Source organism: Tympanuchus pallidicinctus, unplaced genomic scaffold (assembly GCF_026119805.1).
Source record: "Tympanuchus pallidicinctus isolate F22 unplaced genomic scaffold, pur_lepc_1.0 scaffold22, whole genome shotgun sequence".
Classification (NCBI taxonomy): domain Eukaryota; kingdom Metazoa; phylum Chordata; class Aves; order Galliformes; family Phasianidae; genus Tympanuchus; species Tympanuchus pallidicinctus.
In genome coordinates this window covers 38,133,218-38,150,003 of record NW_026294739.1, presented here as the reverse complement: position 1 = coordinate 38,150,003, position 16,786 = coordinate 38,133,218, and the positions used below count along the sequence as shown (strand labels likewise).

Genomic DNA, 16,786 nt, shown 5'->3' with positions numbered 1-16,786 from the left:
GTGTGCTTTTACACGTACGTAAAGATTACAACAGGATTGAAACATTTCTCAGCAGAGAGGGAAAGCTGAGGACTGTGAGGAAGAAGGGGGAACAAAGCCAGCTTGGCTCTGTAGAGCTAAGAAATAAATTAGGAAATAGCCCTTTTAGTTTTCATTTACTAAAGCATTTAGATGCAATCTGCAAGACCAAATCCTTGCAGTGAAATAACTAAGAGCAAGACTTTAATAGCAACACCAAAACCAGCGTGCATCCCACGCAAGCAAGCTGAAGCGTTACCTTAGAAACCTCTCAGTAACCCTGCAGCAGACCGAGCCTCCCGCTCAGCACCGCCCTGCGATCACTTCGCAAACTCGCACCTCCCGCACGCGCCGCTCCGTGCAAACACAGCGCTGCACGGGGATCGCAGCGCACTGCAACGCGCGAAACAGCGCTGCTCCGGGCGCGTGGTCACGGCGCTACGTGAACGCGGGAGATCTGGAAGCGTTTATTTAGGACGGGCTTAGCAGACAGAAGCAGTGCTTTAAGTTGGTTGACAGAAGTGTAGCTACGCAACACGTCGTGGACAAGATTTTACACTTACCGCAATGATTCCTGCACGCGGCACCTGGCGCTCCTTTTTAATGGAAACACCCAAAGCCCCGCGAGCAAAATCCCTTACGGTTAGCGAGGTGGGAGGCTGCTCACCCTCCTTAAACGTGGCGGAACCCTCAGCCCCAGCAGCTCGCTGACCCCGAGCGCTCCGCTCAGCACGGCCCCTCAGCCCCGCTCCGCACAGCCCGCCTCAGTGCCGCAGAGCAAAGCTGCGTGCGGGACGAGCGCGTGCAGCAAGAGCCTTGCTCCCTACAGCTCCCACCCGAACCGCTGTTGCTGCTGCTACAGGGACTCGGAAGCGAGCGAACCGCGATCTGCCGATCTGCCCATCCGCCTGCAGCAGCACCGGGGAAGGAGCTCGCCCTGACTGCCTTCCTAGGGATTGGAGGGGAGCAGGAAGCAAGGCGCAGGTACCTTCAGTTCCTTCTCCCGCTCCCCCGCTCTTCTCTTCATGCTGCCGCCTCCGCGCGCAGCAGTCACGCGCACAACCCGCCCACGCGCCGCTCCGCCACCTCCCGCCTTTCACAGTACTACAACTCCCGGCACACATCGCGGCACGGACGCAAGAAACGCCGCTTTACCGCTGACCTTAACGACGCCACGCCGTTCGGCCCCGCCCAGAACTACAATTCCCATCAGGCAGCGCGCTGCCGCGCTCCCCGGAACTGGAAAAGAGCGGATAGGAACTGTAGTTGCTAGCGGAGCGCTGGGACGCGGCGCGGTTTGGCGGGAGCTGTGAGTACGGAGTAGGCTGCTCTCGAGAACAGCAGCGCTGAGGAGACGCTGTGCCGCCTGCGCAGAAAACTGAGGAGCGGGGCTGTGCCTGCCGCCCTCGAGGAGACGCTGACATCGTGCTGTGCTTTGCTGTTGAAGTAGCCGAGGCTCTTTTTAGCTATGGTGTCTGGCACACGTGTAACCAGTAAAGACAATACTGTAGGACTTGAAGAGGGGTTTATTTCTGTGCCTAAGGGTAAAAATAAGTGCAGAGCGCTCTGTGCCTTCGTGAGGGAATAAGACCGCGTCCCTCCGCCCCTCGAGATACATCGGAGGCAGGGCTGAAAAGCCCAAGGAGCGCCTGTACGGTGCGAGGAAGGTGAGAGGCGGGCTTTGGCGTTGGTGTTTCTTAGGACTGGCAGGGCGGTGAGCTCCCTTCCCCTCAGCTGCAGCAGGGCGGGGCGTTCCGCCCCTTAGCAGCCATGGCAACCTTCTGTCCTCGGAACAGCCCATTGTAACGGCGCCCGAAAGCTGAAAGCGTGTGCTCTGAACAAGTAGAAAGTGCGGCTGTTATAGTTGAGAAGGCTAATAAAGTGTAGTCGTTTATCTTTTAGGAGTGTGCTGAGGATACAGGTGGGCTGGGAGCACACTGTGATGGGCTGGGCTCCTCTTTTTTCCCTTTAGCAGAGGCACAGTGGTGGTATTGTGAGGAAAGCATCATTCCAACTGTGGCCAAGGCATGCGAAGGTCTACATTTGTTGAAAGAATTAAGTTTATGTCTTAAAGATACCGCTTGAAAGTGCCCCTTATTGCACCCCTAGCTGAGAACTTCTGGAAGTTTCCACATTCCCCCCTTCACTCTTGCCGCATTGGAACGATAGTAGAGGAACAGTGTGCTTTGTGAGTTGTGTGAGAACGTGGGCCTATAGCATGAGCTTTGCTACTTCAAGCACTCATGCTTAATGCTATCTGCTCTTCCGTACCACTGCAAATTTCCTTGTGTTGTTTTGCAGTAATTTTTCAGATAGTAGTGGCTAGTAGCTGCTGTAGTGTGTAAGTTGGTGTTTCTGTAACTTTAATCCCTTTTTTATTCTTGCTTATGCCCTTTAACCTCTTTACTTTATATTCTCATAGTTTAATTCCAGACACACGGAGCAAATTCCTCTCTTTATGTGTGAAGTTAATTTCGTGTGGTTGTTTTTGTTTTTTTTTTTGGGGGGGGTGGGGGGGGAACAAGAGGTCTGAATAGGGAAATCTCTCTTGGAAATAAGCAATGTTAAGTTGTTGAGGTTGAGTATGGCACGCGGCTCTATCCAGTTGCAGATGGTATTTTTATAATCTGTCTTGCTTTGTTATGCTTTAAGAAACACTGAGCTCTTCAATACAATTGCTTGTCACATTGCTGTACGCTTCCATCAGGTTTAATCACTTAGGAAGTGCTTTCCGAAGAAGTCAATTGGAATTCTGTGGAAAAATCTCACAAGCTTTTAGAAATGATGCTGGAAATAAGGCTGCAAGGAAGATAACTTGTTTCAGTGTTTGTGGCTGAGATTGTGTTAATATTAACAAAGTAACTGTAGGGCAGATTTGCTGTTCAATGTATTCCCCAAAGAAGAAAATAAACATAGAGACACCAGTTATTTTATGTTAGTAACAGAATGAATTTTAATGTCAGATGCTATGTCTGTAGTTCTATTTTGCCTAAAACCAGGTTACAAGTTTAAACTATGTGTATCTAAAATATACTTTTATTAAAAAGGTCGAAATTTTTCACTTGCGTTTGGACACAGGAGAAAGCTGAATGTTTTGTTTCTGTCTCTTCATAATGAAAGAACTAACTTTTAATGAGAATATTGAGAATATTACCTGAGTTCACTGGAATTTAGATTTATAACAGCTCTATTTTGCCATTTGTTTGCTAGTCACGTTGTATTGCTAATAAAACTGGCTTTCATGCACAGCCCTGCTATATTTGTTTACAATTTGACTATTTCTGTGTTTTTGTTGCATCTGGTAATGGATTGCTGCTGACACAGTTTTGTCTACTTATGCAACAAACACACGTGTGTTTGGTTGTTCGTTAGTTGTTGCTATTGTTTGCTCATTTGGTTTCTTTGTTGTGCTTGGATTTCATTCATACTGAAAATAGCAGGTAGATACCTGTAGTATTACTGTAGCAAAGTTGGGTGTTTTTTGTTCGGTTGTTTTTTTTTTTTTTGCAGGAGACAAATAGTGCAAAATCAGCATTTTCCCCCTTGACTGTTACTGTGCTGAAGTTTTTGAAGCTTGATTTAATAGACCACAAACATTGTGGAGTGGTGGTTGTAAAGTGTGTGAGTTCTTGACCTCCGTGAAACCACAAAAAATGAAAAAAATCAGTTACTGTGACCAAGGCAATCGCATCGTGGAGAGAGGTGTGAGGACTGCATCCTCTCCTTGGTGCCATCATGAGGCAAATTTGGACTGATCATCTGGCGTCGAAGGTTTCTGTAATGTTGGCAGTGACACCTGATAATGTCCTCAGTAGGAAAGCTAGATTGAGAAAAGTCGATGACTACATACAGCACTGAGTTGAGACATAACAAAGAAATTTGGTGGGAGCTAAGATTATTTTGGAGCTACTTGACAGTTCATGTCATTAGAATTGTTCTGTTGGTTAAAATGTCAGCGTGATGTGGGCCTCAATATCTTGAAGCGTTATTTCTGTGCCCAGCAGCAATGAAACTGCAAATAAAATTGGGCTCATTTGCAATCACAGATCACTTTGGGCTTTTATACCACTATGAGAAGGGAACGTTTGTTCCAAACATAAGAAAAATGTGATCAGTATGTTGTAAGTAGTGAGAGATGGAAATAATCCTTTGTTGAAAATTTTAACAAAATAATCAGAAGATTGGAAGCAGAGTTGAGTTAAAAAACTTACTGTGGTGTAGAGTTGAATTTTTGTGAGGAACAGGACAGTATGGCTTCTTGTCAGGCTGAAATAACGTAGGAGTTTATCAGGAATGCTTACGTGATACTAGATAATGTTATTTATTTGCACAGGTAGTATTTGAAGTCTTTAATTACTTTGGTCAATGTAACTTGTGCTTTATAGTTTTGTTGGAAACTGCATTTAGGTTAATCCTTTTTTTTTTTTTCCTTCTGGACAAGTCACGAGGAGAGTTGTTTGTGATAGAAGACTTTACTGGCTGAAGAGAAATGTATCTCTAGCATCAGTTTTGGTTAGCAGACGCTCCCTGGAATGTCTGTGGATTGTACTGTGTCACTTAGGTCTTCTGATGCTGATCTTTCGTAGCATCACTGTTAGTTTCCCAGTGCTTTTTAAATTTAATATGGATTTATATTGGCTGTTTATATTGATGTGTAACAGCCGGGGGGGAGGAGAGGGAAGATTGTACAAAGAGCAGTGTATTTTTTTTCTTCCTTTTTAATGCAGTTTCTGCCTGAATTGACTTTATGGCCATCATCTAGTTGCATGTACTGGAAAAGAAGAAGCAGTAGTTGTTAACGTCTATCTTCATACATTACTCTGAAACTAATGTAGTGCTTTCTCACATTAATACTTCCCTAATCTCACTTTGTCGTGTAGCTAAGTTTTCTGTTGCCTGGAGAAAGAAATGTGTTCAGATTTATGAGAATTGTTCATAGGAGAATCTCTGTCTTAGAAAGTAATTTCTACTATGACAATGATTGAAAGAAGACTAAGAGAACGTTGTCATTACTTTTAGATAAAGTAATTGTAGTCTCACAGCTTAAGTTACAGATGGAAAAGAATTTTATTTGAATTTTGTTGTTCACAGATAAGGCATGTCTGCTGTGGCTGGAACCATGGGAGACTTGCCTGCTAAAGACGTGGGTTCAACTCCATCTAGAAGTGGAGGATTAGTAGGTTTGTACCAGCTGCTATGTATTACTGTTACAGACTTTGATCCGTGGCTTCTTTAGGTTCTTTCTGAAAATGTTTCTGACATTCACGCTCAGAAAATTGAGTTCAAATAACATTGCAAATCTGGATTAAATTCTGAAAGGTAAAAGATACAATGACCCATTCTTTGTTCATGTTACTTGTTATAAGAGAGGCACTGCTGCAAGATGTTACAAACTGCATATTCTTCATCCTTCCTGGGAAAAAAGAAGGCTTTTTTGCTGAATTGAGAACAAGACCAGACCCATTAAACAAAATGGGAACCAAAAGTAGGAAGTAATTCTGACATGCTACTAGGTTGCTATTAGAATGGAATTACTGGATTCAGTCTTTTATCTGAGTGAATTTACAGAATTATGAGTTAATCTTTTCAAGTTTTGAAACAATATGTTTACTTTGAAACATATTAGAAAGGGCTGGACAGGGTCATCTTACATTTTACTGTCTTTGACAGTATCATGTTATTTGCTAGACAATTTCCTTTTTGTTGTTCAATAGATAACTGGTTTGCTATATCATTTTAATTACTTTTTTAATCTGTCAGAGGTGAGAAAAAAGTAATTAATACACAAATGAATGTGGGAAAAAAAAGCCTCATACAAATGCAAAAAATGGAATTACTCAGGAACTTCAAAACTTCAATATTTCAAAGTGAGAGACTGGATTATGTGTTGTTGAAGTACATTACAGGTATTGAAAGTAATCTTAATTTATGTTGGTTTGGGTTGAATTTTCAGCACCTGCACCCAGTGTTAAAGCTCGGCGACCTGTGACACAATTCAGTCAGAAGGAGCTGGAAGATAAATATTTTTGTTTACGTGATGAAAACATCTTGCTTAAGCAGCATGCAAATAAGCAAGAGGAAACAATTAAAAGGTATGAGCTTTTTTCTTTTTTTTTAGTTTTGGTTTTATTTCAGTTCAGAGTAACTGTTTTGCTACTTCAGGTATTAATTGTCAACAACAAACTTACAGTTGTGCTGATTTTTCTCAGAACGCTCTTTAAAGTGATCTCTGAAAGCTTGATATTCCCTTCTGCCCAATGGAATCTTCATGTGGTGCATTCTGCAGTCCTTGCTCTGTGAACCTATTTTCTCCTAATTAATGGAAATTGTACTGGTTCAAATGAAACATCTGGAAATAATGTTATTGTGCCAACCTATCAGGTCTTATAGACATGCTTGAGGATTGAAGAGGGTTTAGTCAAAAGAAGAGTTCATCTTTAACATTGTCAACGGGTACTGAAGAAAGACAGGGTGGACATGAATGATGGTAAAGATCAATCAGAATTTAGGAGGATATGAGATTTCTATTAGAAGAAGAAAAGGGAAGTAGCTCTCTTGTTTCAAAAGCAGACATGAACTTGCAAAAAAAAAAAAAGCAGATGTTCTTGTGTATTGTTTGTATTGCTTCAGTGTTGTTAATTTGTGTTATGACAATTAAAGAACTAAATGTAGGTGTAAAGTTTGGATTGTTTTGATGATGGTACTTTTCAATTAAAGAAATCCGGAAATCAGTTTCACTGCTTCCTTAGTATAGTTAGCTGTGGTCTGAGCACTAAACATAAGTACAAAAGTGTCTCTTACACTTTTAGCTGATGTCTCAGTAATGTTTTTGTCGTTACAACCGTAAAGGGTTTTTCTATACATCTCCAACAGATACTTTGAACAAGTAATATGGAAGCATCAACATTTTCTCTCCATATACTTGTTTTCTTAGCAAAGTTGCTTAATCTTGTTCACAAGTGAGATGTTGATAGAGAAATTGGTAAATGAATTACTACTACCTTGTCTTTATGGACTGAGAAGAAAATTCTGGCTGTTTTTTGGAGAGATGAGAATTGAGATGCATTCTGAAGCGAGGTCTATGTCATTCAGTTCTCAGTGAAGAAATTATTGACTAGGATAATATGGAACAAAAGACTTCATTTTTAACTTCTTCTTAGCAGATGGAAACAAGGAGAGCTGTACACTATGATCAGTGAGCTATCCAGAAATCACAATTGGAGCCTCCAGTTATGCACCAATCATAGTGTAAAAAAATTTATACTGATTCATAAGATCAGTACCTTTGCAAAAAAAAAAAAAAAAAAAATCACTCAGTGCACTTTATTTTTGTTTTAATCTCTGATTGTCTGTGTGTATATGGGATGCTTTCCTGGTTGGCAGTATTTATAGCTCCATCTAGGAAGTTGTAAAGTTGTGCCTCTATTTGCCAATTTGCAGCTGGTACTTTGAGTACGTAGTGCTATCGTTGTACATACGATGGATATTCTGAAGAAGAGGCTATGGAAGCCTAATTATTCATCAGCACTTTTACCTCAGAATCAAAATGATCCTTGCAGAAACACTCCACTCCTTGTTTTTTGTCCTTCTCTGTCTTCCTAGAAGCTGAGTAACATTTGACCTTTATCATTTTGCTAACCTCAAAGCTCCTTTACAAATATGGTTGGCAATCCTTTCTTCAGGATAAGAGATACCTTTGCTGAAGCCCTGGGTAGCATCACATGTGTGACACCATTGTACACAAACATAGACAAGCAACTTCCAGTTGATTTGCTAAAATTTAATGCTGTACAAGCAATCTCAGTCTATGTTCAGCAGAACTCTGTGGTGTTGTGCCGTGTTCATGCTGTGCTGTTATTGAGATAATTAACATTTAGTAAATCTAAGATATCTTCTGGTCTGAAGTTAATGAATTCCTGAAGGAGCATCTGGAGGTACTGCCGCTTCCTTTATTTTATTATTTTAGACTATTTTATTATTTTGTACCTTTTTAATGTCTGAAAGGTTCTTTCCAATTGATTTCAGTAGTCTCTGAGTCAAGATCAAATAAACTAGCTTAACTTCCATCTTTTTCATCAGGCTACTATAAAATACAACATGGTGGAGCGACTGATTTGTTTGCTCATTCCAAACAGCATGTCCAGTGTTTTTGTTAAATGGTTTACCAACTGCACTCATCTGCATGGGTAAAATTAGACAGAATGTCCAGATTGGAATGTCTGAACTAATAATTTAAGGCACAAAGAGTCCAGAAATTCTCAATATTGCTTTTGTCTTGATCACCAGAGAGGAATCAATTCCTTAAGCTGAATTTCTCTCCCAGCATCTCTCATGTATCTAGAAGCTTGGAATGAATTTCCAGTAGAGAGTAGAGTTGGGTGGAAAAAAAACAACCAAAAAAACAAACAAACAAAAAAACCAAACCAAAAAGCCTGTTTACAGGCAGGTAATGTTCTGTGACATCCTAAAGTTATTACAGGTTTTTTATGTTTCGCTTTTGTTCTTTTAAATAGAAGCTCCTGTCCACAAGTATACCAAAATAAAACAAGCCTCTTTAAATAAATGAAGTGTGTCCTTATTTTCAGTTTTCTTTCTGAGCCTGCAAAAATAAAATTCCCTGTAAACTAGAGACTGGTTGAAGATGTGTGACCAATTCTGTAAAGTCTTGAACTTGTCTTTCTCATCAAAGCCACCTTTTCTTTCTTTATATGCCAAGTTTTTTCCATTCACTGTTGGGTATGTTTTCTGTTCTTGTATATTACATCACCTCCACGTGCCCTCTCTGCCTTTTGTTCTGGCTTACCAACGTTTGTCAAAACTAAAGGAAATCAAAGGTGCAACTCTTAAGATGCCAAAAGCAAAATTTGTATCCTTTTAAAGACAAATAAAAACAATGCCCTCTGTATCTACTTATATTCTTCAGCCAACCGTTCGTTCTCTGAAGCACACTGGTAATATTTACTGAATGTAAAATTGAGTATGGTAACATCAAATATTTAGTCTTTTTTCTGAGTACTTTCTTAAGTATTTCCACCTATGCATTTTAATAGTTTAAGAACTGAAGTGTGTATGTAAATCCTAAAATGCTATAAATGATCAATCTTTGGAATGTTGCATATTACTAGCATTCTTTCAATATTTGAATGTCTTGTGGAATTGCAGCTTTTATAGTTTGGCCCACCACATCCCAAATCTGTAACTTTACTTAACAGCATGCAGAGGTTCCTATATAAGGTCATGCGTTAAAAATTGCATTTAAGGAGCATATGGAGTAAATATGTGTCCTCCCTTTACTAACCTTAAATGATAAGCCTTAGGAAACTGTTATTTGTCAGTGCTATAAAGCAGATTGCTGCACAGTGGTTTCAATTATCTTCAAAGAGTTCTTCACAGGCAGTAATAGTTATATCAAAACCTGAAATTTATTATTCAGGTTCTATGCTGAAATCTTCACAGTGATTATGTTCTTTTCAACAGAATGCTTTTTATGCTGACTTTTCACATTCTTTTTCATCTTTTTTATTATTTTCCCCAGAATGGCCACCAGGTTAATACGGCTTGTTAAAGACAAAAAAAGGAATGAGCAGATTGGTGGCAGCCCCAAGCGGCTGGGTCGTACTGTGGAGCTGGAAGAAACAATTGAGCAGTTGCAGGGGAAAGTTCGTGATCTGGAGAAACAAAATGAGGTCCTCCACAGCAAACCCATTTCAAACAAACAGCAGGTCCATATTCAAAGCCATAGGCCTGTTCAATACAAATATGCTCAGTCTCTCACTAACACTGGACTCAAAAAAGCAAGTGGTGCTGCTGGCACATTGGAACACACAAAGAAAGGTAAAATTCATGTATACTGAGCGTAGTATTTTATACATGTAACACCAATTATTGCTTAGCTGAAGAAGAGTATGTCTTTTTCTGGATATCAGTGTACATTTGTACCTGCAGGCAGAAATATCACTGTTTTCCCCCTTTTCATGTATTTATAGCAATCATGATAACTTGTGTTTGAAGCCCTTATTTTGAGTACCCACAGTAGTAGGGGTGAAACAAAAGTACAGATTTGAAAATAAAGTAGTTATCAAACATGTTTCCTAATAGTTAAAATTGAGAGACTTTCCTATAATATCTCTAAATGTCTTATAAAAGTATTATATGAGAATGTTTAGCATTCTCATAACAAAGTTTTACGTCTGTAGTTTGTTTGCACATTATTTGCCTTTTAATTTCAAGGTTTGTTCTCATCTCTTTATACATGTGTGCACAACTCTCTAGACTTCGGGGAAAAAAGATCTATTACGTGCATGGACTTCTGAAAGCAAATACCACAGTGCAGCCATCATTAATGATGCTTTTTACTTTCAAGACTTACTTGCTATGGTAGCCTTGTTCTCAGTTATTTACTTCTGGTAACTATGGTTGGAAATTACACTTCACAACTTTTCTGTTTCTATAAGAATATTTGCAGGAGTTGTATGGAGAGCTTTTTTTTTTTTTTTTTTTTTAATAATAATAAAAAGCAAATTTATTGGCCTGGATTTGGATTTTAAGTGTTCCTACTTTAGGCATTATATTTATCTGCAAAATGCTTTTTCATTTGTCATCACAAAAATTTCTTTCTTTTCTTTCTTATTAGGAATGGGAGTGCAGTATTTAGAAGTGAGACCACCCCAAACTGTTCCCCGACGATGTGGCCAGAGTCTGCTTGAGGATGCAAGAGCTAAAATAAGAGATTTGTATGTTATTTGTATTGTTTCATTTCTGTCGTTGTAACTCTTAGAAATTATGGTTTTCTTGAAGAAAAAATTACTCTTTTCCAAAGTTAAAAGAAAATGAAATTGTTTAACTTCAGTGCTAACAAAAATTGTTTTTATCACCTTGGTGTTCTTATCCCTAAAACCCCCGGAGCTACATGCCATTGATAGAATGGAATTTACTGATGTTTGAGTTGCACTGATGTTAGCATAGTCTTTGTGGTTTAGCCCTATTTGAGCAGATAGATTTTATTTTAAAGATATTTTTATATATACTAGTATGCTGTATGAAAAAATCTTTAGTAGCTTTATAGAAGGGCCTAGAAGCGACTCCTTATTCTATACTAACCACTTTGAGTACTAAGAAAACAAGAGCTGTTTAAGACTGCCAGGAATCCAGGTGTTCACAGCAGTTTTTCTCTTATTGTGTAAACTCTAATGGGGAAAAAAAAATGTTAAAATGTCAAAAACATTCAGGTAGCATTTCTTTCAGATATTTCAATTCACACAGTTGGGAAAAAAAAACCCCTTAGTTGCTCTAACTTTAGGGTGGAGCAGCCAAGTGCAAGAGTGTGACCAGAAAACTATATGATACTTTTTATGTCTACAATTGGCATATGAGGGAAAGAAGAACTGTAGCTTATGCTTCAAAAGCTTTAGAGTACAGAGAAATATGTATTTATTTTATTAAATGCTTACCTGATTTTGGAACACAGTATATTTGTTCTGGCAGGGAAACTGTGATCAATTCCCAAAGGGAGCGCATTGAGGAACTGGAGCATCTTAAAGAGCTACTTGGGAGTCAGCTGAGAAAGAGAGAAAAAGAAATCGAAGAATCTGCCCTACATGTGGAAGAGCAAGAGGCAGCAAAACAAAGGTACTGTGAAAAATGAAGGTCTCCATGATCTGAACATTAGAGTATGTGTTCTATTCATTTCTTTTTTATTTGATGAAACTAAGTTATATCTTATTGTACCAAATGACTGTGGATAGTTCTAAGCTAGGAGAAAGTTATGATAATGCTTTGTGAAGATTGTTTTTTGCTTGATTTTTCTTTTAAGCAAACAGATAACATTTTGGAGAATTGATTTCCAGCTGAGTCAGATTCCACTGAAGTTGAGATCATTAAAATTTGTTCATCTGTCAGTTCTTCAATACAAATTCAGATAAACATTCTTGTGAAATGTCTCACAGTAAAGTGTTTGTGAATTTGATCTCTTCTCTCACTCTTTCTTCTTCCAGTTTTACAACAATTTGTGCAGAATTGTGTAACTTTAGATATATTTGCCTACTGTTTCAAATTCAACCTGGTACTTTTGTGTTAAGGATCAAATAGGGTCCTGTTCTGTTCCTTCCTCATGAGATGTCAATGGAAGTTTTACTTGGATGTGGGGGAGACATATAGTTACTTTTGCCTTCCTAGGGGATCACGTTATTATATGTGTGCATTCTTTTGTGCTTCAGTAATGTCACCTAAACCAAACTTGATAACAGATATGTTAAGTTCTTAAGAGTTACTTTGTCTGGCTGAAGACACTAAGAAAGCTGAAAAATGTGTATTAGTAACCAGAAGAGTGTGTCCCCCCATAATTTCACTGCCAGAATAGTTAATGGAAAGCTATTAATTCCCATGTTTTTCAAGTCTTATTGTTTGCAGTGAGTGAATCATAGCTACTGTTCTCAGCAGGTTTATGTGTAATTGTAGGTACCTGTAGAAATTATCTTTAGGTTTTCATTAGCTTTCATTCTTGAAAATCCCGTGTTACTAAGAACAGGCTGCATTAATGGTTTCACTCAAATAAACACAAGAATGACAAAAAAAGTCTGATCTTCTTTGCATCAATACAAGTTTTTGAATAGTGCTATGAGGAAAAACTGGAAATTTGGGTAACTGGTAAGGTCCTCTTATTTTGCTTTTATAGCATATATCTTTCAGTTTTTCTACAGTTGGCAACTTTTCCTTGTATCTTCTTAGAATACACTTGGATGTCATCTAATTAACTCCCCAGACACAGGGGAGTTAATTTGTTATAATTGTTTAGGAACTGTGAGATGCTAAAAGAAAGATGCTTTTTCCAGTTTTCCTGTATGTAACTTCCAAACTTTAGAAAAGCATTCTTTATTCTGCTAGCTGATTATGAAATTGTTGTGATTTGAATAACTGAAGGATTTTTTTAATGTAGTAAAGCAGCTACGGTTGATACTCATGGATTTATCAGCAATAAGGGAGAAAGATGCTTGTTATTCCGAGTCCTGTAAGTGAAGGAAGCCCATTAATATTTTAAAGCTATCTTTGCTCACCCAGCTTTCTTGACTACAATTTCTATATAACAACACAAGAATGACATAACAATACACTGCAATATATACTGTAGGGAACCTGCTTTAGCAAGGGCAATGGTCTTAATGATTCCCAGAGGTCTCTTCCAATCCCTACAATTCTGTATGATTGTGTGAATTTAGCTGTTACACAGCATCCACCTTGGTTGATCATTTTAACGCATCTGCAGCCAGTGTTTATTTCAGTATTCCATTAGTGACTGTTTGGGAATTGTTTCAGAAAAATGAATTCTGGCTTAATTCTTACTCAAGGAACTTGAATTAGAACACTAACTCTAACTTGTGGATTGTTAGACTAAACCTTTTCTTAAGTACAAACTTTAATTGCATTTAGCTTGAGTGTTTCCAAATTAAAAGTGGCCAGAAAGCATTATAATCTCATGTTTTGTTGTCTGTGACATACAGTGTGTTAGTTAAAACTTTCAGTCTCAATAATCACAGTTTGTGAGCAGCAAGCTTCAGTACCTTGGATTCTCATGCTAATTTCCACAAATCATTTTAAAAACCATCTCTGGAAAGCACCAGTAAAACAGGTATTTGGCATTTATATCTGTTTGTGTTTTCTAGGTTTTTGACTACTTCTGCTGCTTCTTTTGTAAAAATAAGGATGCTTATTTGTCAGGTTTTTTATTCATTTGATTTATTTATTTATTTATTTATTTGTTTGTTTTTGTTGCAAGGTTGTTCTGGAGTTGCACTTGCTACACTTTGGGATTTCTAGACAGGAAACATCATATTTGATGATGTACTGCTGACTTCAGTGTTTGAATTATAACATTGCAGACCTGGACTAAAATGTGGAACATGTTCGCCTCATTGTATTTGTATTGTTTTGAGAGACTGCAGCATGTATAGGGCTCTTCTAAATCGTATCAAATATCAAAACAACTTTAATTAGTGTTTCCATATCAGATTTCTCATGCTGAACCTATTTTCCTAAAGATCGTGATGTTTTTGTCATTTGGGGTTAGCTCTATCAGCCAGACAAACAAATACAGACTTTTATATTGGCATTAAAATAACCTTCATAATGTATGTATGTATGCTTCCAGCTATTGATACCATTGCTTTTGTTTTCTACAACTATGCTTTCAGTTACACAACATAAAGGTGTTACTAAAAGGTCATTGTTTTTTCTCTCTTTATCTTTCACTTCCTTTAAGGGACAAGAGGTAAGGGAAAGAACAATAATGTATGTCAGTATATGATTTTGTTACTTCCCAAGTGTTGTAAAATAAAAGGGTACTGCATATTGCTGTTCTTTTCTTTACTTCTCTTCTTGGGAGTCCTGTCTTGCTCTTTGGTGTAGTTGTGGTTAAACACTGTTAGCCTAGAAGCCTTTTGCTTACTTTGCCAGACAGAGTTTATGTGAGCCTGAAAAGCGTAGCAATGGTATTCTTTGTGTTTGTTTTTCTTGTTCTGAATGTGATTAGGAGAACGTTTGAGATCTGCGAGTCCCATTTGAAAGAACTGTCAGGGCTCTCTAAGAGCAATCTTGGTTTTGTGTCGTTGTCCTGCTCATATGGAAGTAAAGACTAGATGCAAGAGATGTGGTTTAATTAGACCTCAATTTTATTAGCGTAGCCATCTGGGAATTACTGGCATAAATTTGTACAGTGCTGGTCAAGATTCTTTAATTAATCATTTCCTTCTGTTGAAGGTTGCTATTGGACCCCCATTTCCACACAGCTGCTCCCCAGTCTATTGTTGGGATCCTACTCTATTGTTTTAATCCAAAAGATATGAGGCCTGGAAAAGAGATTGTTTTCACTGTTCTGCAAATATCAACAAATATCAACTTAAGACCTAGTATTTTAAAGAGTCGCTTTCTCCTAACTGCATTTCAATTCCAGTCTTTTAATCTAGCTTTTAAATGAAGTTTAGAGTGGAAAGACAGTTTATATTCCTTATTTCTGTGCTTGTGGCAGAAAGTATGTTAGAGCTAAATCAATGTGCTCATTAATCAAGGGTATTGCTACAAAAGGGCACCAGTTTGTTTTCATTTTCTGACTTCATCTGCAGATATGCCTTTGTATCTCCTGGATCTGCAGCAGAAATTTTGTCTTTTAGGGCAGTAGAGAAAATATTGAATGAGTGATCATGGTGCAGCTTTATTCTTGTAGGTTATTTGTTAAATTTTGAGGAAAATATTACCTGTATTAGAGAAAGGTAACATGGTCTTTTAAATTCTTATTTATCTCCTATTTTAAACGACTCTACAAAATGTGGGAGGATGTTCTGGGAGCAAAATAAGTCAGCTACCTGGGAGGTAGTGTGGATAATCACTTTGTCTTCTGTTCTACTGTTTTGTGACTTCATTTATGGAAAACCAAAATAATCTTCCTCAATTAACTTCCTTAACTAAACCTGAAATTATTTTGCTCTTAAACAGCATGCTCCTTGTCATGTAGCTTCCTGGGATAAATACTGTTACAATTCTAAGAATGGATAAAAATATGAAAAGTAATTTTTCTCACCTGAGTTTAACTAATTTACTGATAATATCAGTACCCAAAACCTGTTTAAATCAAGTAGTGCTTTATTCATTGTTGAAAAAATAGTTAATGTTGATTGTCAGGAGCCATGGGGTTTACATCTGTACATCATAAATTTCTCTATCATCTGCTCCTTTTTTTACTTAAAAGAGAGAGGAAAAAAAAAAAAGCTCTCTGCTTAAAAAAAGAAGGGGGTGGGGGGAGGAAAAGAAAAAGCCTTTGAAGGCATCGGAGCCTTTGTTTGATGTGTGGAACAAGATTAATAAAAACGTGCCACTACATTAGCTTTTAAATAGCTTGCATGAGACGACGCTGCTGTCTGTACTCACCATAACTTTAATTTATGTAGATAACATGTTTTAGGCACATGATTGTCTTAGCATTGTGTTAGTGTTTCTTGGGGATTTCTGAGTATGTTTATCTCCTGTGTAAGGACAATTAACTTGGCAATGCCAAAATACAGTGAACTTTGTTATTTTAAAGCATAAGAGGAAAGTATTTTGCATTCTCAGCTGGTTTACAGATGAATACATTTTTTTGTCTATTTTCTTGGTCCAATCTGGCACTATGACAATTCCTCCAATATACTTAAAACAAATAAATATTGGATGAGAAATTACTTTTCAAATGATCAAGATTGGTTCTGCTAAGTCAGTTTTCTTAACAATATTTCACAGGTGTAAAATGTAAAAGAAAATTCCATAAAATGGTAACAAGTACTTCGAAAGGTGGAAAAGAATTGATTGGAAAACAAATAATCTCTAGGTTATGGATTGTTTTCTTTTTCTCTATTATGTAGTGTATGATAAAACCAACATCGCTGCATATTGATTGCTCCTATGAATCCTGAATTACTTACATTCTGTAACGTAAATCATAGAAGGCAAAATTAAGTTGGCTACCACATGCTAGATCTTCTCCCAAATGTATTGTAGAAAGTTGATTTCCACGATATCAACTTAACAAGACAAAAATAATGGGACAAGTCATTTTGTCATCTTCAAGCTCATGATGTGTTTCTTTTTAATACGATTTTGAAGGTCAAACATTCGAGACAATGTGGAAATGATTAAGGTCCGCAGACAGCTGTTTGAGAAAAGCAGTGCTCTTTCAAATGTGGAAAGAAAATTTCTCCAGCTTCAAGAGGTAATTATGATTTGGACAGTGATGACATTGCATTAC

At 37.9% G+C, this 16,786-nt stretch overlaps 2 protein-coding genes and 1 long non-coding RNA gene across 11 annotated transcripts in view; 1 reads left to right on the top strand and 2 right to left on the bottom strand.

Moving 5' to 3' along the window:
* The window catches only part of LOC128081955 (uncharacterized), a 31,210-nt gene extending 30,214 nt beyond the window's left edge, over nt 1–996 (bottom strand). Inside the window, exon 1 of the long non-coding RNA XR_008207479.1 lies at nt 582–996. This is a non-coding gene — a long non-coding RNA (uncharacterized LOC128081955). The remainder of the gene's footprint in view (nt 1–581) is intronic.
* FTO (FTO alpha-ketoglutarate dependent dioxygenase) overlaps nt 1–1,141 on the bottom strand; it is a 226,182-nt gene extending 225,041 nt beyond the window's left edge. For all 5 annotated transcript variants that reach the window (XM_052685718.1, XM_052685719.1, XM_052685720.1 and 2 more), the window contains exon 1: nt 1,007–1,141. In XM_052685718.1, coding sequence (XP_052541678.1) covers nt 1,007–1,045 — 39 coding nt within the window. In that variant the 5' untranslated portion in view covers nt 1,046–1,141. The remainder of the gene's footprint in view (nt 1–1,006) is intronic.
* Nucleotides 1,142–1,240: 99 nt separating this feature from the next.
* Nucleotides 1,241–16,786, top strand: part of RPGRIP1L (RPGRIP1 like) — a 56,750-nt gene continuing 41,204 nt past the window's right edge. For all 5 annotated transcript variants that reach the window (XM_052685716.1, XM_052685715.1, XM_052685714.1 and 2 more), the window contains exons 1-7: nt 1,241–1,685; nt 5,110–5,198; nt 5,972–6,110; nt 9,554–9,852; nt 10,652–10,751; nt 11,503–11,646; nt 16,645–16,750. In XM_052685716.1, the coding sequence (XP_052541676.1) occupies nt 5,117–5,198; nt 5,972–6,110; nt 9,554–9,852; nt 10,652–10,751; nt 11,503–11,646; nt 16,645–16,750 (870 nt within the window). In that variant the 5' untranslated portion in view covers nt 1,241–1,685; nt 5,110–5,116. The remainder of the gene's footprint in view (nt 1,686–5,109; nt 5,199–5,971; nt 6,111–9,553; nt 9,853–10,651; nt 10,752–11,502; nt 11,647–16,644; nt 16,751–16,786) is intronic.